The sequence below is a fragment of the Scophthalmus maximus genome, chromosome 19, assembly GCF_022379125.1.
Source record: "Scophthalmus maximus strain ysfricsl-2021 chromosome 19, ASM2237912v1, whole genome shotgun sequence".
Taxonomy (NCBI): domain Eukaryota; kingdom Metazoa; phylum Chordata; class Actinopteri; order Pleuronectiformes; family Scophthalmidae; genus Scophthalmus; species Scophthalmus maximus.
Genome location: NC_061533.1, coordinates 2,125,635 through 2,143,534, shown reverse-complemented (window position 1 = coordinate 2,143,534; position 17,900 = coordinate 2,125,635). Strand labels below are relative to the sequence as shown.

Genomic DNA, 17,900 nt, shown 5'->3' with positions numbered 1-17,900 from the left:
GCAGGAAGTGTTTTCCAAATCCTCTCAGAAAATAATAATTATACATTTCTACATTTGTATTCGTTTTTTTCAAGTTGCCTTTTATTATTATTATTATTATTATCATTATTATTATTATTATTATTATTCGTTGGACCAAACTGCAGTGCAATATTTCGTCTCCTCCTCTCTCCAGATGCTACCGCAGCTCATTGTTACTTTTATTTTTATTTTTCTGCTTCTGTTTCTTCTTCTATGACAGCTCACTGCCTCAACTTCCTGTAACTGGTCAGAACAGTCAGAAACCTTCCAAAACAATAGTTTTCACACTGCTGACGAACCGAACCACGGTTCAGTTTGATCAGGACCCAGACCTCCTCTCTTGGTCGGACCAACCTTTAGTAATGTTGGACTGAGCTGAAATGTTTGGGTTGACAGTTTTTGGTAGGTAGGTGGATGGATGGATACATACATACTTGGAAATAAATATCATTATTTAAAGTTCCACATCCACTGTCGCTCGGTCATGTTCATTTGTTCCACTGACACAAATGGCTGCTCATCTAAAATTTGCGTTCGTTTTGATTTTTGAATTTGATTTCCTGGCATCTCATTAAGGTGATTGATGAGACGTCAAGTTCCCGACATTCGCCAGTAGGAGGCAGCGTTCGACGTCCTGCTGGGACTCGTGGGCTGCTACTGTCTGATCAGGAGAATCATCGACATCATTCATGATTGGCTTGTTTCTCTGATCCACCTGGTTGTTGTTGTTGTTGTTGTTGTGTTAGATCCGTTACATCGACACCGTGATGGGCAGTTCAGGTGCTGTGGAATTTTACAGTTCTGGCCATTAGAATAATAGTTTAGCAAACAGTTACTTTATAAAATAAGATTGTTACTGTAATCCGCTTGTGTTCAGGTGCCTTTGTTGTTTGCAGGGAGAGTTTTACTGTTTCTTTGGATGAATTATTATTTTCAGTATTGACTGATCTAATGATTAATAATCAGTTAAAAATTGTTGTCTTTGAATGTTGCTTGTTTCGGTGAAATAAGTCTTAGTTCCAGAGCTGAAACAAAATTAATCAGCGACAGTTTTGATTTTGAATTAATTAACTCTTTTTAAACATGAAGATTTTCTTCCCTTCTCTGTTATATTGAACAGTAAATAGTTTTATATTTGCCTCTTGAACCGGTAAATGATGATAAACTCTATCACTGGGTAATAGTAGTAATTCCTCAATGTCAAAATAAAAGTCTGTCACTGAGGTGCTTAAGAATGAAGTGTAGTATTGAGTGTGATAGAGTATTATAATATACATTTTACATATTTATTTTGATGCATTTAAGTTGCAGCATTTTAATATTTCATCCTGTCAAAATGGAGTTTTAGGGATAAAAATAAAGACTATTCTCATTATAGATTCATATATTGTTGAGCTGACATCTTCAAATTAATATTTTGGCTTCCGTTTGCAATCACAAAAAAAACACAAAACCGTCATATTTAATAAGAGGCTGGAACAAGAGACGGTTTTGCTTAACTACCTGACGAAATCACCGCATCGATTGGTGGAAATCGTTGATTAATATCCTGCTTCTGATTGTTTCGACACTTGACCTTTGAACTGCTTTACGAAGTTGACATTATTTCATGCGTTATGGTTCGTTCGGTTTGGTACGTACAGTCTGTCGTAGTCGAGTACAGGGCGAAAACTGGAGAGAGGAGTAGGTTGAGACGCAGTACAGTAGATACAGTATAACAGTATATGTGTATATATATATATTTTATTATATAAGTGTGTGTTTCCCAGCAGACTGCAGGGACAGTGAAGTGCACTCGCTGCCATAGTGAGGAGCACAAACAACACTGCCATCACTTCCCAGAGGCATGACGTCACGCTGCCTTCAGGGACATCTCGTTCACTTGTAACACACTTAACCGCAGGACACCACGGTCCTTGTTAGAAATGTTTAGTTTTTTTTAAAGGCTTTGTGATAAAAAATAGATGTTTTTTCTCGGCTGACTCTATATGATATAAATCACACGATGTTTATTTATATGTGTTTCTTTGAGGAACGTTTATGCTGATGTTATATCCTGATATTGTTCAAATAATTTGATACATTTTTTAACGATTTTTAATCCAAGAGTTTATCCAGTGTAGAAAAAACTCTTGAGAAATGGTTGTCAGGGTAAACTGACCATGATCAATAATGATTATAAGGATGATAATAATAATCATCATATGTATGAACAACTGGAACAACCCTCCTAACGAGGGGTATAACGAAGTTTATCTTAAAAATATATTAAAGCATAGAACTAATTCAAGAAATAATAATTATTATAATAACATGATTTAAAATTGCACCGTTCAAAACAAAAATTACAAAGTGCTTGGCAAAGTAAAATATTAAAATATCGACATACAGGAATTAAACTAAAACCGCAAGAAATAACCCCAAAAATTCTTCAAATTACATCATCTTAATTAACATAACGTACAATCTAATACATCTCCAGCAAGAAAAATTGATGTTTATACATGTATCTAACTATATTTAATATGTTTGTACTGCTACCTGAATGCAGTATGTAATACTACGAGTATTTGTACCTAATCGTAGTATCTCAGTCCTTCTTCCCCGCACTGAACAATGTAAACAAGCGTATTTTAGGAACGTTAATCCTCCGTCACGATCCTCGGGCTCTCCGACATTTCCGACGGTCCCTGAAGGCGGCTCGGCGCTGGGGGCGGGGCTTAGAAAAGCCCCCATCAGTGAGTCATGATCGCTTCTGAACGCATCGTCAGACCGGCGGCGCTGATCCGAGCGGCCGCTGTGAACCGCACCGAGCGCCGGCGAACTCGGAAGACGAACCGCGGGGAGATGTGGTGACGGAACCGCCGAGCTCCGCGGGGCCTCCATGGTCTGTTTCCCGGCGATGCACACCGAGGGGCGCGGCGTCAATCTGGGCCAGAGTCCGCTCGACATGTTCGACTCGTCGTGGAAGGTGCGGAGCATCTGGGACGGGGTGAGGCTGGAGGTGGTGGAGGACCGCAGCCCGGTGGTGCTGCACAGCTTCACCCACCTGGACCCGGACCTGCCGCTGCTGGAGGTGAGGGGGGGAGGGAGGCGGGGATGAGGAGGTGCCGGGGCCGGGGATGAGGAGGTGAAGGAGGGGCGGGGATGAGGAGGTGCCGGGGCCGGGGATGAGGAGGTGAAAGAGAGGCGGGGATGAGGAGGTGAAGGAGAGGCGGGGATGAGGAGGTGAAGGAGAGGCGGGGATGAGGAGGTGTCCGGGGCCGGGGATGAGGAGGTGTCCGGGGCCGGGGGTGAGGAGGTGAAGGAGAGGCGGGGATGAGGAGGTGAAGGAGAGGCGGGGATGAGGAGGTGTCCGGGGCCGGGGATGAGGAGGTGTCCGGGGCCGGGGATGAGGAGGTGTCCGGGGCCGGGGGTGAGGAGGTGTCCGGGGCCGGGGATGAGGAGGTGAAAGAGAGGCGGGGATGAGGAGGTGAAGGAGAGGCGGGGATGAGGAGGTGAAGGAGAGGCGGGGATGAGGAGGTGTCCGGGGCCGGGGATGAGGAGGTGTCCGGGGCCGGGGATGAGGAGGTGTCCGGGGCCGGGGGTGAGGAGGTGTCCGGGGCCGGGGATGCTGTTGTCCGGATGAGAGGCGACCGAGGTCCGTTAGTTAGCTGATGCAGTTTGTTGTGATGTTATTGGGAGGAGGAGGACCAGAACCATGACCAGGACCAGGACCAGGACCCAAACTGGTTTTGACTCCTGGACGTTTAATTCTGAAATCATTGTGCAAAGACTTTGGAATAAGAGGAGATTCATTTATTCATTTTTTAAGTAGATAGTTTATAAAAACTTATAGATATGATTTCACCACTTTTCTTTCCAAAGACTGAACAGAGTATTACATATTTTAACATTGTCTATAAATCTGTATGTGTCCAACTTGGACATGAAATATTCAAGAAGATCATTTTTCTTGCCGTACAATCTAATCCAAACGTGAACAGAAGTCCACTCGTCCTGTATTTATAGACCGTCCGTCGCCTCATCATAATCACATCGACGCTGATTAAACCTCTTATCACTTGTTAGCTGGAGTGTGATATAATGGAGTGTGATATAATACATAATACAATGTCCTGGAGACAATTGGTACAAAACACATCTCATAACATTAATTTATTCAATCATAACGCGACTCTCGGTACAAACGTACTGTTACAGTATGACTTGCTTTTTCTTTTCCCCCCTCCCTCACAGGTTTCGCCCCTGTGGTTATGATAACTTCCCCTCCTCTCAACGCATATCAATATGATAAACATGAATAATAATAATTTCAGTGAGTGTATGGCGACAGTAAGAGTCACAGTGTTGAACTTTAGGAAGATATGATCAGATCATTGTTGGGGGTTTTCCAAGATATCATAAAAATGTCCTCGGAATCGGCCTGAAATGTTCGTTGATTGATTATGAAAGTAGTTAATTTTTTCTTGTTGATGGATTATTACTCGTTTCAAACTATGCAGCTGGTTTGTTGTTGTTTTTGTGTAAGTGCTCGTACATTAAATGTGTGTGTTGTGCAGGAAATCCACTTGAGCCCACAGAAATCCACACGTTATGTAAAATTCCCCAACATTAATAACAGGAAACAATGTTGCAGGACTCAGATATTGATTCATGATCGATTTAAAACCGGAATGATTATTCTCATCTCAATTTTTGAAAGCCCAAGTTCACATTTGGTTTTGCTCCGACCAGCAGTTCAACACCTAACAATAATGTGTAGGGCTGCAACTGACGATTATTTTCATTAATCGATTAATCTGTCGCTTATTTTCTCGAATAATCGATGAGAAAATGCAGATCGTGTTTCCCCAAAAATGATGATGATGTTTTGTTTTGTCCACACACCAAAGATATTCAGTTCACTGTCACAGAGGAGCAAAGAAACCAGAACATATTCACATGTAAGAAGCTGAAATCAGAGAATTATGAATTTTAAGTTTAAACTGATTGATTATCAAAACATAATAATATATATTTTTTGTTTGTTTCTGTCAAAGAGAACAAGAGAATCTCTTTCAGATTACGTCACTCATCACGTTATGTAAATGTACAGCGTTAATGTACAGTGTGTTACCGCAGCAACGCCTCCGTTCACGGTGAGTTTTAACGGATAAAGTAATTGAACCTAATGTTGTTTTTTCTTTCTGGCAGTTCTGCCACAGATACACAAGTTTGCCCAGGTATCTGTACAATGATTTATGTCCGAGGCAGAACAACATTCTCCAGCCTGGACACCGTGTTCGTCCATCAGATAAGGGAGGAGGAGGGAGGCGGCTCGTATGTGTCGGAGTCTTACGTAAGGACGACCACGTCTTAACTGAAACCACATGGAGACGACCTGGATCCTCGGGACAACGTGTCTTTTCCCGTTCATGACTTTCTGTTTTTCAGACGTCGGGACGAAAACACATCCCAGGCCCTTGTTGTTGGAACGCGAGCGTGTTTCCTGAGTGCTTCGTCTCCTCGCTCTGATCTAATCCTCTCCCCTCTAATGCAATTACCTAACGTTTTAATCCGCCTCCCGCAGAGGCCGCGCAGCTTTCCCTTCCTTCCACGATCACTGCCGTTCTTTCTGGGACGCTGAGGTTTTCGGTTACGGTACGCGTGGGTCACCGGGGGCGGACTCCTGTTATTCGCTGGTTGATCTCTCTCTGGCTTCAGCTCGTACGTTTCATTATCACATCCTGCAGCTGAGAGGTCGAGTTACAGCTGCAGTTCGACTTCTGACAGACCAACGACTCTGCGCCGCCCCAGTTCACTTTCTTTTTTAGGGTTTGTTTTTTTCCGTAACCAAAGAACTGTGAGCGCGCCGAGCGTTGGACCGGCTGACGGCCCGCTGCTTGTTTTGCGTTTCCTTGGTTACAAACAGGAAGTGTAAGAAGTTTGGCTGTACGGGTTTCCAGCTCATATCGAAAGCTCCGCTGCTCTTCCGTTGATTTAAAAACAGTTATGAGTCGACTGAACTTGGCGAAGGCGAAACAGTCGCTGCAGAATTATAAATGTATGATTGAATTAGAGCTGCAACAGTTAATCGATTAATCATTTAGTAATCCACGACTAAATGAATCGCTAACTATTTTGATAATCGATTAATCGGTTCAAGTAGTTTTTATGAAAAAAAAAGTCAAAATTCTCTGATTTCAGCTTCTTAAATATGAATATGTTCTGGTTTCTTTGCTCCTCTGTGACAGTGAACTGAATATCTTTGGTGTGTGGACAAAACAAAACATCATCTTGGAGTTTTGGGAAACACGATCGACACTTTTCACTATTTTATGAACCAAACAGCTAAACGATTAATCGGGAAAATAACTGAGAGATTAATCGATAATGAAACAAATCATTAGTTGCAGCCCTACATTGAATCATTTGGCTTGTTGAATTATCAGTGGATGTCTTCAAATGATTTATTTAGTCCAATGAAATTGTGCATAATCCAGAAAAATAAAGACCAGAAGAAGCATTTTGGTGACGTCTTTCAGTTCCCAGCAGTTTTCAATAGGGACGATGTTTGATGCTCGGTCGTGATGTTGATCTAATGTAGTTTACGGCTCATTTCTGGTAGTTGATACATTTTAACGTTGAGTTGTTTGATTTGAAGGTTGATGGTTGATTCAAATATCACATGGTCGACGGAGTTTGTGAGTCTTAACCTGATTGTAGGGTTTCCGAGTCATCTAGTTCACGGGGCCAAGTTAAACGGCAGTGGCACCGATGCAGCCGCTGTGTATTATGAACTGGACACAAAACAAAACGGCACATTCAAGAGCTCAGAACAGCGGTGGCGAGGAGGCGGAGCTCTGAGAGCTCTCTACATGTGGCAGAATCGTCTCTCTCGATCGAGGCCCTGGAACAAGACGTCAGAAATCAGTTCCATCAAACGAGGCGCCGCGGCTCCTGGAAGCAGTGCAGACCACTTCAAGTCTGTCGGGACAACAGAGCGTCCATTGTCCGCCGCGGGCTCTGTTCACCTTCACGCTTCACAGTGACTTCGCCGCAGAAAACGTTTGAGCCACTCAGAGAAGTTTTAGATTCTTATCCATCGTATAATCTCATCAGGGAGGCGTCGGTCACAAACACACAGAGGGGGACGAGGGGGACGAGGCGGCCTTCAACTAATGTCATCCACAGACATATCGGTTATTCATAATAACATTTATGGTTACACTGTAGAATATCAAGTCTCGATTGCATTTCTTTGTCCTAAGGGTTTCGATAACGACATCGCGTATCCCAGTCGCAACTTCCGACTCGGTAAGGCCGATAATTCCGAAGTCCCATGGTACAATGGACTGCATCAAAATACTGTACAGCGGTTACCGTCAGCAACAAACAGAACGACTTGGGAAAGTTCTCGGAGATGCTTGGAGCGACGTACTGTACCTGCTGTGAACTTTGTGTGTGTTTTTGAAAGAATCCTCCCTTTGACTTTTTACTTCCTGGACCCTTGTGTGCGTCTGAAGCCTTCAGCCTGTGAGTCCGTACAGTAATGAACGGAACAGACCGACTGTAACGCGAGCTCTCGCTCCGCCGCTCACTGTGACTCATGGGCCTACGTCCCACGCGAGTGACATAATGACACGGCACAACTGTCTGCTCGCTCCAGAAATAATCTGAAACAGGAAAAACACTCACGACACACTGGCTCTCGACGTTTTGCTTTTGTGGAAACATTTGGCTTCAATCTGCCTCTTTTTTGTTGTTGATGCTTAATGAGGAAACCTCAGATCTGAGACACGTGTGGTGGAGGGCGGAGGTCATGTTGGGACATGAGCGGAGGTGAACTCTTGATTGTGTCCCCGTTTAGCGTATGCATCCATTCGAGTACGGCAGGAGGAAGTTCGGGCCGGGCGTTCGTTTCCGACTCGGCACAACAGGAGCTTTTTGGGTTTTTCCCGCGGTTCATCTCGGAGGAGCCGAGCGCCGGAGCTCAGACGGAACGACAGAAACAGACAGCGGCAGGAATGTGACGGCCCCCGACGCCTGGAAAAAGACTTCATCCTCCCGAGTTCTCTTAAAGCGTCTGATTCTGGATCACTTCTCTCTCTCTCTGGTTACGACCCGGACTGAGTCTGACAACATGTCACCTGAAGCTACGCGTAGCATCTCCTTACTGTATGTACTGACAGAAAGTATGTTTACGGGATTGTTCAGAAGACTCTGGATACGGCATAAGGAGGAGTTATTACACTGATGACAACATATGAGGAAGACTCCGGAGACTCTGTGTTGTAGAGCGAAGATATCTCGTATTAGAAAAAATAGAAACCAGAAAGAAAAAGGAATATTCCATATGGCCATTCAACGTTCAACCTCACGATGATGGATGTAGTGCTTCTCAAACCAGAGGGGTTTATATTCTATTTGTTATTCAGGAAATCAAATCTACAGGATAAATCAGGATGTGTATATATTTATATATATCAATATATATATATATATATCTATATATATATAGGAGTCATGCAGCCTGCAAGAACTGCAATTATGAATCTGTCCGGAGGTTATCAATCTAAACCTTTTTTGGGATCTGCTTAATTTCTGGAAAATTAGACGAGAAGATTGATATCAGTCATAAGTTAGAGAGTTTAAATGTGGAGCAATACGTTTCTCCAGAACTCAGGTTCTGGGTTTTCGAGAAAAAAAGTCGACGGCTCAGCAACTTGGATCAGTCTCTGGACTCGGGAGTCGAAACTCAGGTGTCGTTACGGGAACAGCTGGGAATTTAGAGCCAGCGTTTTCTGTTATTCTAAGTCATCAGTATTTAATATGACTTTTTTAGTTTCTGTTGTAATTTAATCTGTGGAATAAAAATAACAAGATATGTAAACACAAAATAACCAGCCTGGAGCCAACAGCAGCCTGCAGAGGGAAAAAAAGACCTGACGGAAACAAGACTTTGTCTAAAGTCTACGTTATATTTAAATGGTTTTTTTAAAGGCATTATTTCGTAGAGACACTGAGGAGAGAAGGTTCTGGAGAAATTTGATGAGATGGAGCAGGATTATCTGCTTCCTGTGGAGGAGGAGGAGGCTGAAGGTCTTTACTCCTCCGTCTCTGAGAGTTTTCAGATCTTGTGTTTTTGGAAGTTTTACTCTCCTGCAGGGAAAAAACCATCACCACCGTTTGAATTCCTCTGAAGTCTCGGAACCATTTTGTTCCGTTGTTTGACTGTTGAACAGTTTCCTTGCGAGTCAATTGATACAAATCCATTTTAAATCAATCTCTCAACACATTAAATAAAAAAAAGGAAGTTAACACAGAAGAGACAATATTTCAGGAGCCACCTCCGCCACATTTGGCATTTTTCTCGCCAAAATGAATTGCAGGAATTATTTGATTTGGCTCGGAGTTTCGTTCTTCAGTTTGGTAAAAAACAACAACAAACATCTCGCATAATAATTCATTTTTTCTCGTTCCCGCAGCGCTCGACCCCAGAGTGCAGTTAATGAGCCGCTCGGTTCTGCAGAGGAACGGGACACGGGGGGCGTTTATTTAGTCAGATTTATTGTTAAAATTGTTGTTTTAATTTAATTGTTTCAGCACGAATATGCTGCACATGAAACCAGATGCGTGAGAGCGAGGAAACAGAAACACGCTGTGCAAACTTCCAGATAAGAAAAGTAGGAAAATGGGAGGAAACCAGGAACCGACACTGGTAGAATCTCCACCAGACTCCGGTTGAATATCAGAGAGTTTATTCTCCCGATGAAACTCGGACAAAGGGAACATGTCATTTAAGAAAAAGAAAGTAATAAATAACTGTGTGGACGACACGAAGAAGAAGGAAAACGTTCACGTAACTAGAAAACAAACAAACCTCCTCCGACTTTCTGTCGCATCAGATCGCTCACTGTCACTTTGAGTTTACATTCATCGTCGTTACACTAAAGGAATTCGCCCCCGAGGATTTGAAAACTACATCTGAAGTTACAGCTAAATGAATAAATACATATAATCATCTGACGGCAGAGGTTTTGTCTTCGACGTCCAATCTAGTCGTTCTTTGGCCCCAGCGGCAGCTTCCATTTCCCAGAAACAATCTGATCGTGTTCAGGTCAAGTTTTTCGTTTTGTCATGATGACAAAAGAGAAACGGCTCTTAATATACAAACGTTTCAATCAGCCGATCCATCGATCAGTTCATAAAGGAAGGAGAATTAAAACCTTTCGATTTGACCGACACCTCCAGTTCTCACCCTGCTCTCCGGCTCCGTCCCCTCGCCCCACATCCAGATGAGGTCACCGGCTCATTGTTGGCGAGGAGGATCGGGGGGGGGGGGGGGGGGGGGGGGGGGTTGCTGGCTCGTGCTACAGGCCTGTGATGGATGCTCGCTATTGTTGGCTTTGTTTTAGCTTGTTGACTGTTTTTTTGTGGGCAGGTTTTTATTCTCCCTCTCTCTGATCCACTGGGAGTTTCCCTGCTGATCTACATTTAGAACCGGGGGCTTTTCTGCGCGGGGCCTCATTTAGGAACCGGCGCTTTTCGGAGCAGGTGTGGTTGTCCTTGATGGTGAGCGTTAATAAATCGGCGCCTCCCAGAGCGAGCCTTGGCCTTGAGGGGGGGTTGGCTGCAACTTCACGCTTGTCTTGGTGTGTGTTTGTTTGAGTCTGTTGCGGTGCCAGGTGGTGGAGTTTACTCAGACTGTAAACCACCACATATGAAGACGGCAGGCTTCATTGTGAGAGATAAACATTTTTTTTTAAATTCCAGATGGAGAATTGTGTTTGTCTCTCTGAGGAGGTCATCGTGTCATGAAGACTGAGGGAGTCGAGAGGTCTCGATTCAAGTTCTATGTATTTTAGATTGGAAATGATGCAGATATGTTGGTATCGGACATTTTTGAGTCCTAGATATTTGTATCAGCATCGGCCCCCAAAAATCTATATTTGACAGGCAATGAGTGATTTGTGTGGAGAAGATTTTCACGGTGAATAGTTGAATTGTTAATTAAATGTGCAAAAATATTGAGAAACGCTTGTTATAACTCACCACGGCCCGACGAGATGAATCCAAAATGTCTTTTGTTTGAGCAACAAAACCCTGAAGTTATTCAGAAAACAACCGTTAATGACTTATTTGATCACTTTGTGGTGTTTTTTGCTTGAAAACAACTGAAAATAGCTGAATGTGTCAAAAATAGTTGATTCAATTTGTTTCATTGAACTAATCGTCGATGCTCTAGTTTCTGCCAAGAGTTGGTTTGAGGCCGATTCAGACAGAATCACATGCTCGTGAATGTAGAATCAGGTCGCGATAATGTTCTCTGAACTATTTTTTGAACAAAAGTGTGAAGAACTACAAACGTGACTGTGGTTAAGGAGAAAAAAACAGCGTCGCGTTTGAGGCACGGTTTATTATAGACAGTCGTTAAAATGACTATTAAAGAAAACAAAAAAAATAACAGTAAATCCATTCATCTGGCAGCAGATCAAACCATCATCCACTCAGACTCATGTGATTTCATTTCTCCGCCTCATCACTCACTTGCCGACTCTTTTCATTCGCCACACATTCCTCCTCCTCTCCGCCCTCGTGTGCGTCCTGGCGGCCGCTCGCCGTCGGGACGGCCTGTAGGTTAACGTAGATCTGATGAAGGCGTCGGAACGTGTGCGGAGGAGGAGGAGGAGAAGGATTCTGGATGCCAGACATTTCTGGAAGTTTTTCCTGATTTTATTCAAAAAAACTCCACGAGGCCAAGAAACACTGAACATGAATATTAATTAAATTTGGTCTTTTTTAAAATAGCAACTATGAAAATCATGCGGTACAACAGAGTTTCGGGGCCACGTTGAGAGAGGAAAAATTGGAGACTGAGAAAAAAGTCGTAATATTTTGCGAATAAAGTCGAAATATTACGAGAACAAATTCGTAATAATAAAAGAAAAAAAGGCATAATACCATGAGAATAAAGTCGTTAATTTTACGATAAAGTCATAATATTATGAGAATAAAGTCGTAATATTTTGATAATAAGGTTGATTTTTTTTTTTAGAATACAGTTGTAATTTTACGAGAATATAGTCAAAATATTTGAGGATAAAGTCGGAATATTTTGAGAATAAAGTCGTAATTTTACGAGAATAATTATAATTTTGTATATTTTTTAACACCGTACATTTTATTATACCCAGTTTGCACTCACTGTTGTTTTCTGTCGGAGAGCAGCGGAGGACACGTCGTATTGTGAGCCACTTCCTGTCTCCGTCTATATATAACCAGGTCTGGTCGCTGAGTCAGGATGAAGGAATCTGATCATAAACCTAAAGAGATTCCTCTCATATTTGTTTGCTAGAAAATTTATTTTGACCATGTTGGATTCCAGGATGCTGTAAAAGCAGCTGACGCACGGTTTCTACGCGATGAGCTGAGTTGTTAGAAGAACAAAAGAAAAACCCCCGAGAGGTTTCATCTCATTCACTGCAGAAATCCCCTCAAGTGGGAATAAACACACATCTCTCGTCGTCAGACTTTCTTCTTCCTGACGTGATCTGCTGTCGACTTTACCTCGTGTTTCTTCCTCGTGCCGGATCATTTTTCCCCACGTGTTATCTTTTATTCGTCCGTCTCACCTGCGTGACACTGAACCTCTTCGCTCTGTGAAGCACTGACTCTTCGCCCTTGAGCGCTGCTTTTTTTGTTTTTTGTTGAAGTGATACCGCGAATTAACATCTGTGGTTCGGCTGATAAGCTCCTCTCCTGCTGTCAAGGCCTCAGCTGCAGCTGCAGATGATTTACAACAGTTTGTCTCCCCCCCGTCTCTCACACACACACACACACACACACAGACACACTCTGCGTGAGCTGGAGTCTTTATCGATCGGATCGCAGTGGACAAGAGTTTGTTTTTTATCGACAGCGTTGCAGGTCGTCGAGATCGTGATGCTACTCAGTTCAGAGTCTGAATGTTGCAGCTGCAGCTGATGATTATTTTCCTTATGAAGTCAGTCGAGTGATTTTAGCTTTTACCTGATATTATTTTTTACGCATCTCTGCGTGATTTTTCACGTGACGCTGCTGTAGCTGACAAAACCAAAGGAAACACAAGACACAAGTGTCATCCGTAGTTTGTTCTTCAGTATAAATAGAAAGTGTGAGGCTGATTTTCATCTCAAACAAAAAAACGCATGATCATAAATAAGAAAAAGTTCCAGTCAAACTTCAAACAGAGGAAAACGTGATGAAATGATTGTGTCATATTTTGAAATTGGAAAAAAAAGCTGGTGGATCTTTCATGTTCCCGATTTTGTGGTTTGTGTAACCATGATTGTATTTCCTTTGAGATATGATCATGAGCCTTGTGGCGATTTTTTTCCCCCTCCCCTTGTTCATATCTCTTTCACTTTTTACGTCACGTCCAAAACATGAAACTTGACTACAACGGCCCTGGAAGCTCTTTAAGATACTGTAGAGCTTGTTTCCACGGCAACAAAGACACAACAGCGTTGCAGCCGAGTCGCGCTGAGCCTTTGAAACTGACTCTGGTGACTCAGGCTCGCAGGAAACACAACAAGGCGCCGTGACAGACGGCGACCGTGGCCGGCCAAAGATGACTTTTTCTTTCTTTTTTTAACCCTTTCGTCCCATTTGTTTCTGTTATTTTCATGTTTTGTTATTGTCTCTTCTGAGGATTAGTTGTAGTTTGTGTTTTCGGTCGAGCTCCGCCCTGTAAAGGAAACGATCAAGAGAAAAGGATCTGTTTTTTCTCTGAAGCCGTCAGAAGAATTATAGTTTTGATAATCAGCTTTTAAGATAGAGATCAGTGTTATAATCCGTTTATTGGTTCCGGTGATGTTGTCGCATCCATGTTGAATGTGAAGTCGCATCGTGACAGTGGCTGTTGTTCTGTTTCTGTCGACGTCACCGTGCTGCAGCTCGTGTTCTGGTTCAAACAGGCTGCAGCTCGCGTCCTGGTGCCAGGTCACCCGGTAAACGCTGTTCAGCAACAAGCTATTGTTTGTTTGTTCGCTCGCGGCCAAGTGTGACTCAGAGGGACAAAGCAGGAAGAAGAAGAAGAAGAAGAAGAAGAGAGCAGCGCTCAAATGAAAGGGTTTCACCCCAAAATGAGACGTTTGGACTTTTCTCTAAGTGGACGTTTCGTCTTCAGCTCCCTGTAATCTGCTCCCAACACGTTTTTAAAGAGGATAAATCCACGACTTTGTTCTCCACGTTCAATGTCTTTATTTTGTTCCCCCTCTGTCTCGTAGAGCTCGACGCAGGAGATCGGCGAGGAGGCCGAGGACGACGCCGTCTTCACCATCACGCTGCGGAAGGTGCAGCTGCACCAGTCGGCCAGCAAGGGGCAGCGGTGGCTGGGCGTGGACACGGACGCCGCCCTCAGCCTGTACGAGACCTGCAAGGTGCGGACCATCAAGGCCGGCACGCTGGAGCGGCTGGTGGAGTACATGGTGTCGGCGTTCCGCGGCAAGGACTCCACCTACGTCACCATCTTCCTCTGCACGTACCGCTCCTTCGCCTCCACCCGGCAGGTGCTGGATCTCCTGCTCAACAGGTACGAGGGGGGTCAGCGGCCGACCACGCGCCGGGCCGACACGCGCCGTTCACGGACACATTATGTTTACTGATATCAAATCTTTTTTTTCTGTTTCAGATATGCCAAGCTCCAACACGTGCCTGCAGCCACAGCACACAGAGTTTCCCAGGACGACTGCACCGAGCTGAGGAAGTGAGTGAGCCGCGACCTCCGACATTAATCACAGAGAACGCCGCTCTCCTCCCGCCTGACACACGTCAGGACGTTCCTCTGCAGGAGTTTGATGAAACGCAGTTCATGAACTGATAAGAACGTGATGAATCACAGGGGGAGAGAAAAAAAAACACTTAAAGTCCCCCTCCACTCAAAACAGCGTTTTTCTTCTGTCTCTGTCCTCTGACATTGACTATAGCCACTTGTATCTGGTGCTTTCACATTCCTCTCCTGGAGGAGGAGATTTCTGTGTTTCACTTCTCTGCACTTGAAAATTCAACCGAATCCTGTTCAAGATAGATTTGGTGACGTCACAAATACAGAAAACCAATCGCTGTCGAATATCCAAATGTGAGGCGAAGAAACCTGCGAGGTCCGACTCTGAGCAGACTCTCTACCAGAAACGTTTGAAAACGTTCAAGAATATGTTTCCTCACTCTGAGAATTGTTTCGGCCTCTGATGTGTAATTTCACATATTATTTTTTGTGTAACTTTCAACGAGCTGTCCGTCCGTCCGTCCCTCGCAGCACCGTGTCGTCCATCCTGGGCGCGTGGCTGGACCAGTACTCCGAGGACTTCTGGACGCCTCCGAGCTACGACTGCCTGCACCAGCTGCTCTCCTACCTCCACCGCCACCTCCCCGGCTCCGACCTGGAGCGCCGCGCCCGCAACCTGCTGGCCCACTTCCACCGGCGACAGCAGTGTGAGCCCGATCCTGACGGTATGAAGGCAGGACAGGAGAGGAGAGGGACGCCAGGGGGGGACACGGGAAACTGGAGATGTAGCTGAGAGAGCAAAATGATAGATTCTTTTTTTTTCTTGTTGAGCACATTTAGCTGTAAAACTTAGTACACAACAGCTTGGTTGTAGAAATGATTAGAACTGAAATGTTCCAGAGGAAAACAAATGCAAGGTCAAAGAGAGGACGATGCGTCGAGGCACAGGGACACGTGGAGGCGGTGTTGAAAATGTTGTTCTTCTTTCTTTCTTAATCTCTTTCAGGGGAAAACATCGGCTGCCCTTTCGCCACGCAGGAAGAGAGCGGCTTCGAGGACGAGATCCCTGCGTTCAGCTTCCTGTCGTTCGACCCCATCATGGTCGCCGAGCAGTTCACGCTCATGGACGCGGTGAGAGCGTTTTCCTTTTACATTAATTTTCCAACCTTTCAGGCAAACAAACATCCGTTTTGTTTGCACAGACGTGAGATGATCGTTCTTCCGTCAGATGCTAAACAGCTTTTTAAACTATGTTTTTTAAACTTCTTGTTCCTTGAATCCAGAAGAACTCCATTGATTTTAATATTGTATAATTATAAAGTTAAAAAGTAAAATAAGAGACAAAAAAATGGTAGTTTAAAAAACTGTAGTTTAATTTCATTATTCCATCTCAGTATTAATGACCCTTTTTAAAAAACAGTCTCTGCTAGAAAACACGCACGTTCATATGGTTTGACTCATATTTATTTCTATGAATATCTCCCACATGTCAGGATCTGTTCAAGAAGGTGGTGCCCTACCACTGTCTGGGGGGCATCTGGTCCCAGCGGGACAAGAAGGGGAAGGAGCACCTGGCCCCCACCATCAGGGCGACGGTGGCCCAGTTCAACTCCGTCACCAACTGCGTCATCACCACCTGCCTGAGCAACCCGGTGCTGAAGCCCAACCAGCGGGCGCGGCTGCTGGAGCGGTGGATCGACGTGGCCCGGGTGAGATGATGAGTCGCACTTTGAAACAATTTAAAGGGGCAGTAAGCGAATTTTGGAGAAAGATTGTGACCACAAGGCCAAAACCAAGCATCTGTCGCTAGCACAAAGTCTCTTTAAAGCTACAGTGTGTAATATTTAGAAAAACTTGTTCACAGAAATTGAATATATTGTCCATAACTATGTGTTCATGAATGTATAATGAGTTAAATATAGTCACATGAGGTGGACCGACCTCCGTGTGAGTCTCCATGTTTCTACGTCGTGTTGAATACGGTTGTTGAACTAAACGCTCCAGAACACGTCGCGTTCACGTTGAGTTTTCAGACGCAGCCGGAAACAGGAAATGGAATCGGCGGTGCGCCACCATAAAGTGTCCCCTGTCGGTCGCTCAGTTGTTTGCGGTTTGCAACTTTACCACCAGATGCCGCCAGAAAATTACAAAAATTACACACTGTAGCTTTCACGAGATGATCCGTGTTTTTTCCTACGAGCGTGATCACGTCAAACAGTTTTGTCACGACGAACTGAATGGTCCGTTCCTCGATGTGTTCAGGAGTGTCGGATCCTGAAGAACTTCTCGTCGCTGCGCGCCATCCTCTCTGCGCTGCAGTGCAACGCCATCCACCGCCTGAAGAGGACGTGGGAGGAAGTGTCACGGTAGGTTGTTTTTTTCCAGTCTCTCCTCTGTGTTAAAAGTCATGTTGATATCGGCTCAGTACGTGTTTCCTCACGCTCTCTGCTCTGTACGTCGGTCCGACAGGGAGAGCTTCCGCACCTTCCGCGAGCTGTCCGAGATCTTCTCCGACGACAACAACTACTCGCTCAGCCGAGAGCTGCTGGTCAAGGTGATGTTTCCATTTCATTTACAATATTATACTTGCAATGGAAAAATGTATGCAGTCGACTCAGGAAGACGGAGACCGTGGATGTCTTCAGCAGAAGTATTTATTACAAGGAGCTCAATATATTGAGGAGATTTCTGGTTCTTGTTACACAGATCAACAGGTGGTCAGTGCATGGTGTCCCCCCAAAAACACCTTTCTATCCCAGTCAGAGTGACGTATTACTCTGAGAATCACGTGTCGTCATCTGACAGGCAGAATGTCTGTCTCCGTAGAAACGCTCCGTCTCTGTCTCAGTACATTCAGGACAAAGGGCCCCAACCTTTTAACCACACTCAACATTCTACAAGACAGATTTTTTTCCCCTGACAAAACTGAAGCAACTTCCACTGAGAAATCTTCCTCAAATCATGATCAGGTTATAAGACAAGAGGAGTTCAAGAAAAAGAAAGGAGCCAAAGAGACGAGGAGAATCAGGTGACGTTATTTAATCAAACAAACTAATGGGGTTGATCTGTACAAGTTGTATAACTCCTGCGTGCAACAGCTGAACAGATGGCGACAGACTCTGTGACCCGT

At 44.3% G+C, this 17,900-nt stretch overlaps 1 protein-coding gene across 4 annotated transcripts in view; it reads left to right on the top strand.

Moving 5' to 3' along the window:
- The window catches only part of LOC118314631 (ral guanine nucleotide dissociation stimulator-like), a 41,667-nt gene that overhangs the window by 15,337 nt on the left and 8,430 nt on the right, over positions 1-17,900 (top strand). For 3 of the 4 annotated variants that reach the window (XM_035641202.2, XM_047329043.1, XM_035641201.2), the window contains exons 2-8: positions 14,274-14,578; positions 14,678-14,752; positions 15,302-15,495; positions 15,777-15,901; positions 16,264-16,479; positions 17,033-17,136; positions 17,240-17,324. In XM_035641202.2, coding sequence (XP_035497095.1) covers positions 14,274-14,578; positions 14,678-14,752; positions 15,302-15,495; positions 15,777-15,901; positions 16,264-16,479; positions 17,033-17,136; positions 17,240-17,324 — 1,104 coding nt within the window. Of the gene's footprint in view, positions 1-2,712; positions 3,098-14,273; positions 14,579-14,677; positions 14,753-15,301; positions 15,496-15,776; positions 15,902-16,263; positions 16,480-17,032; positions 17,137-17,239; positions 17,325-17,900 lie in introns of those variants that run through there. The other variant, XM_035641199.2, reaches the window with a different exon arrangement.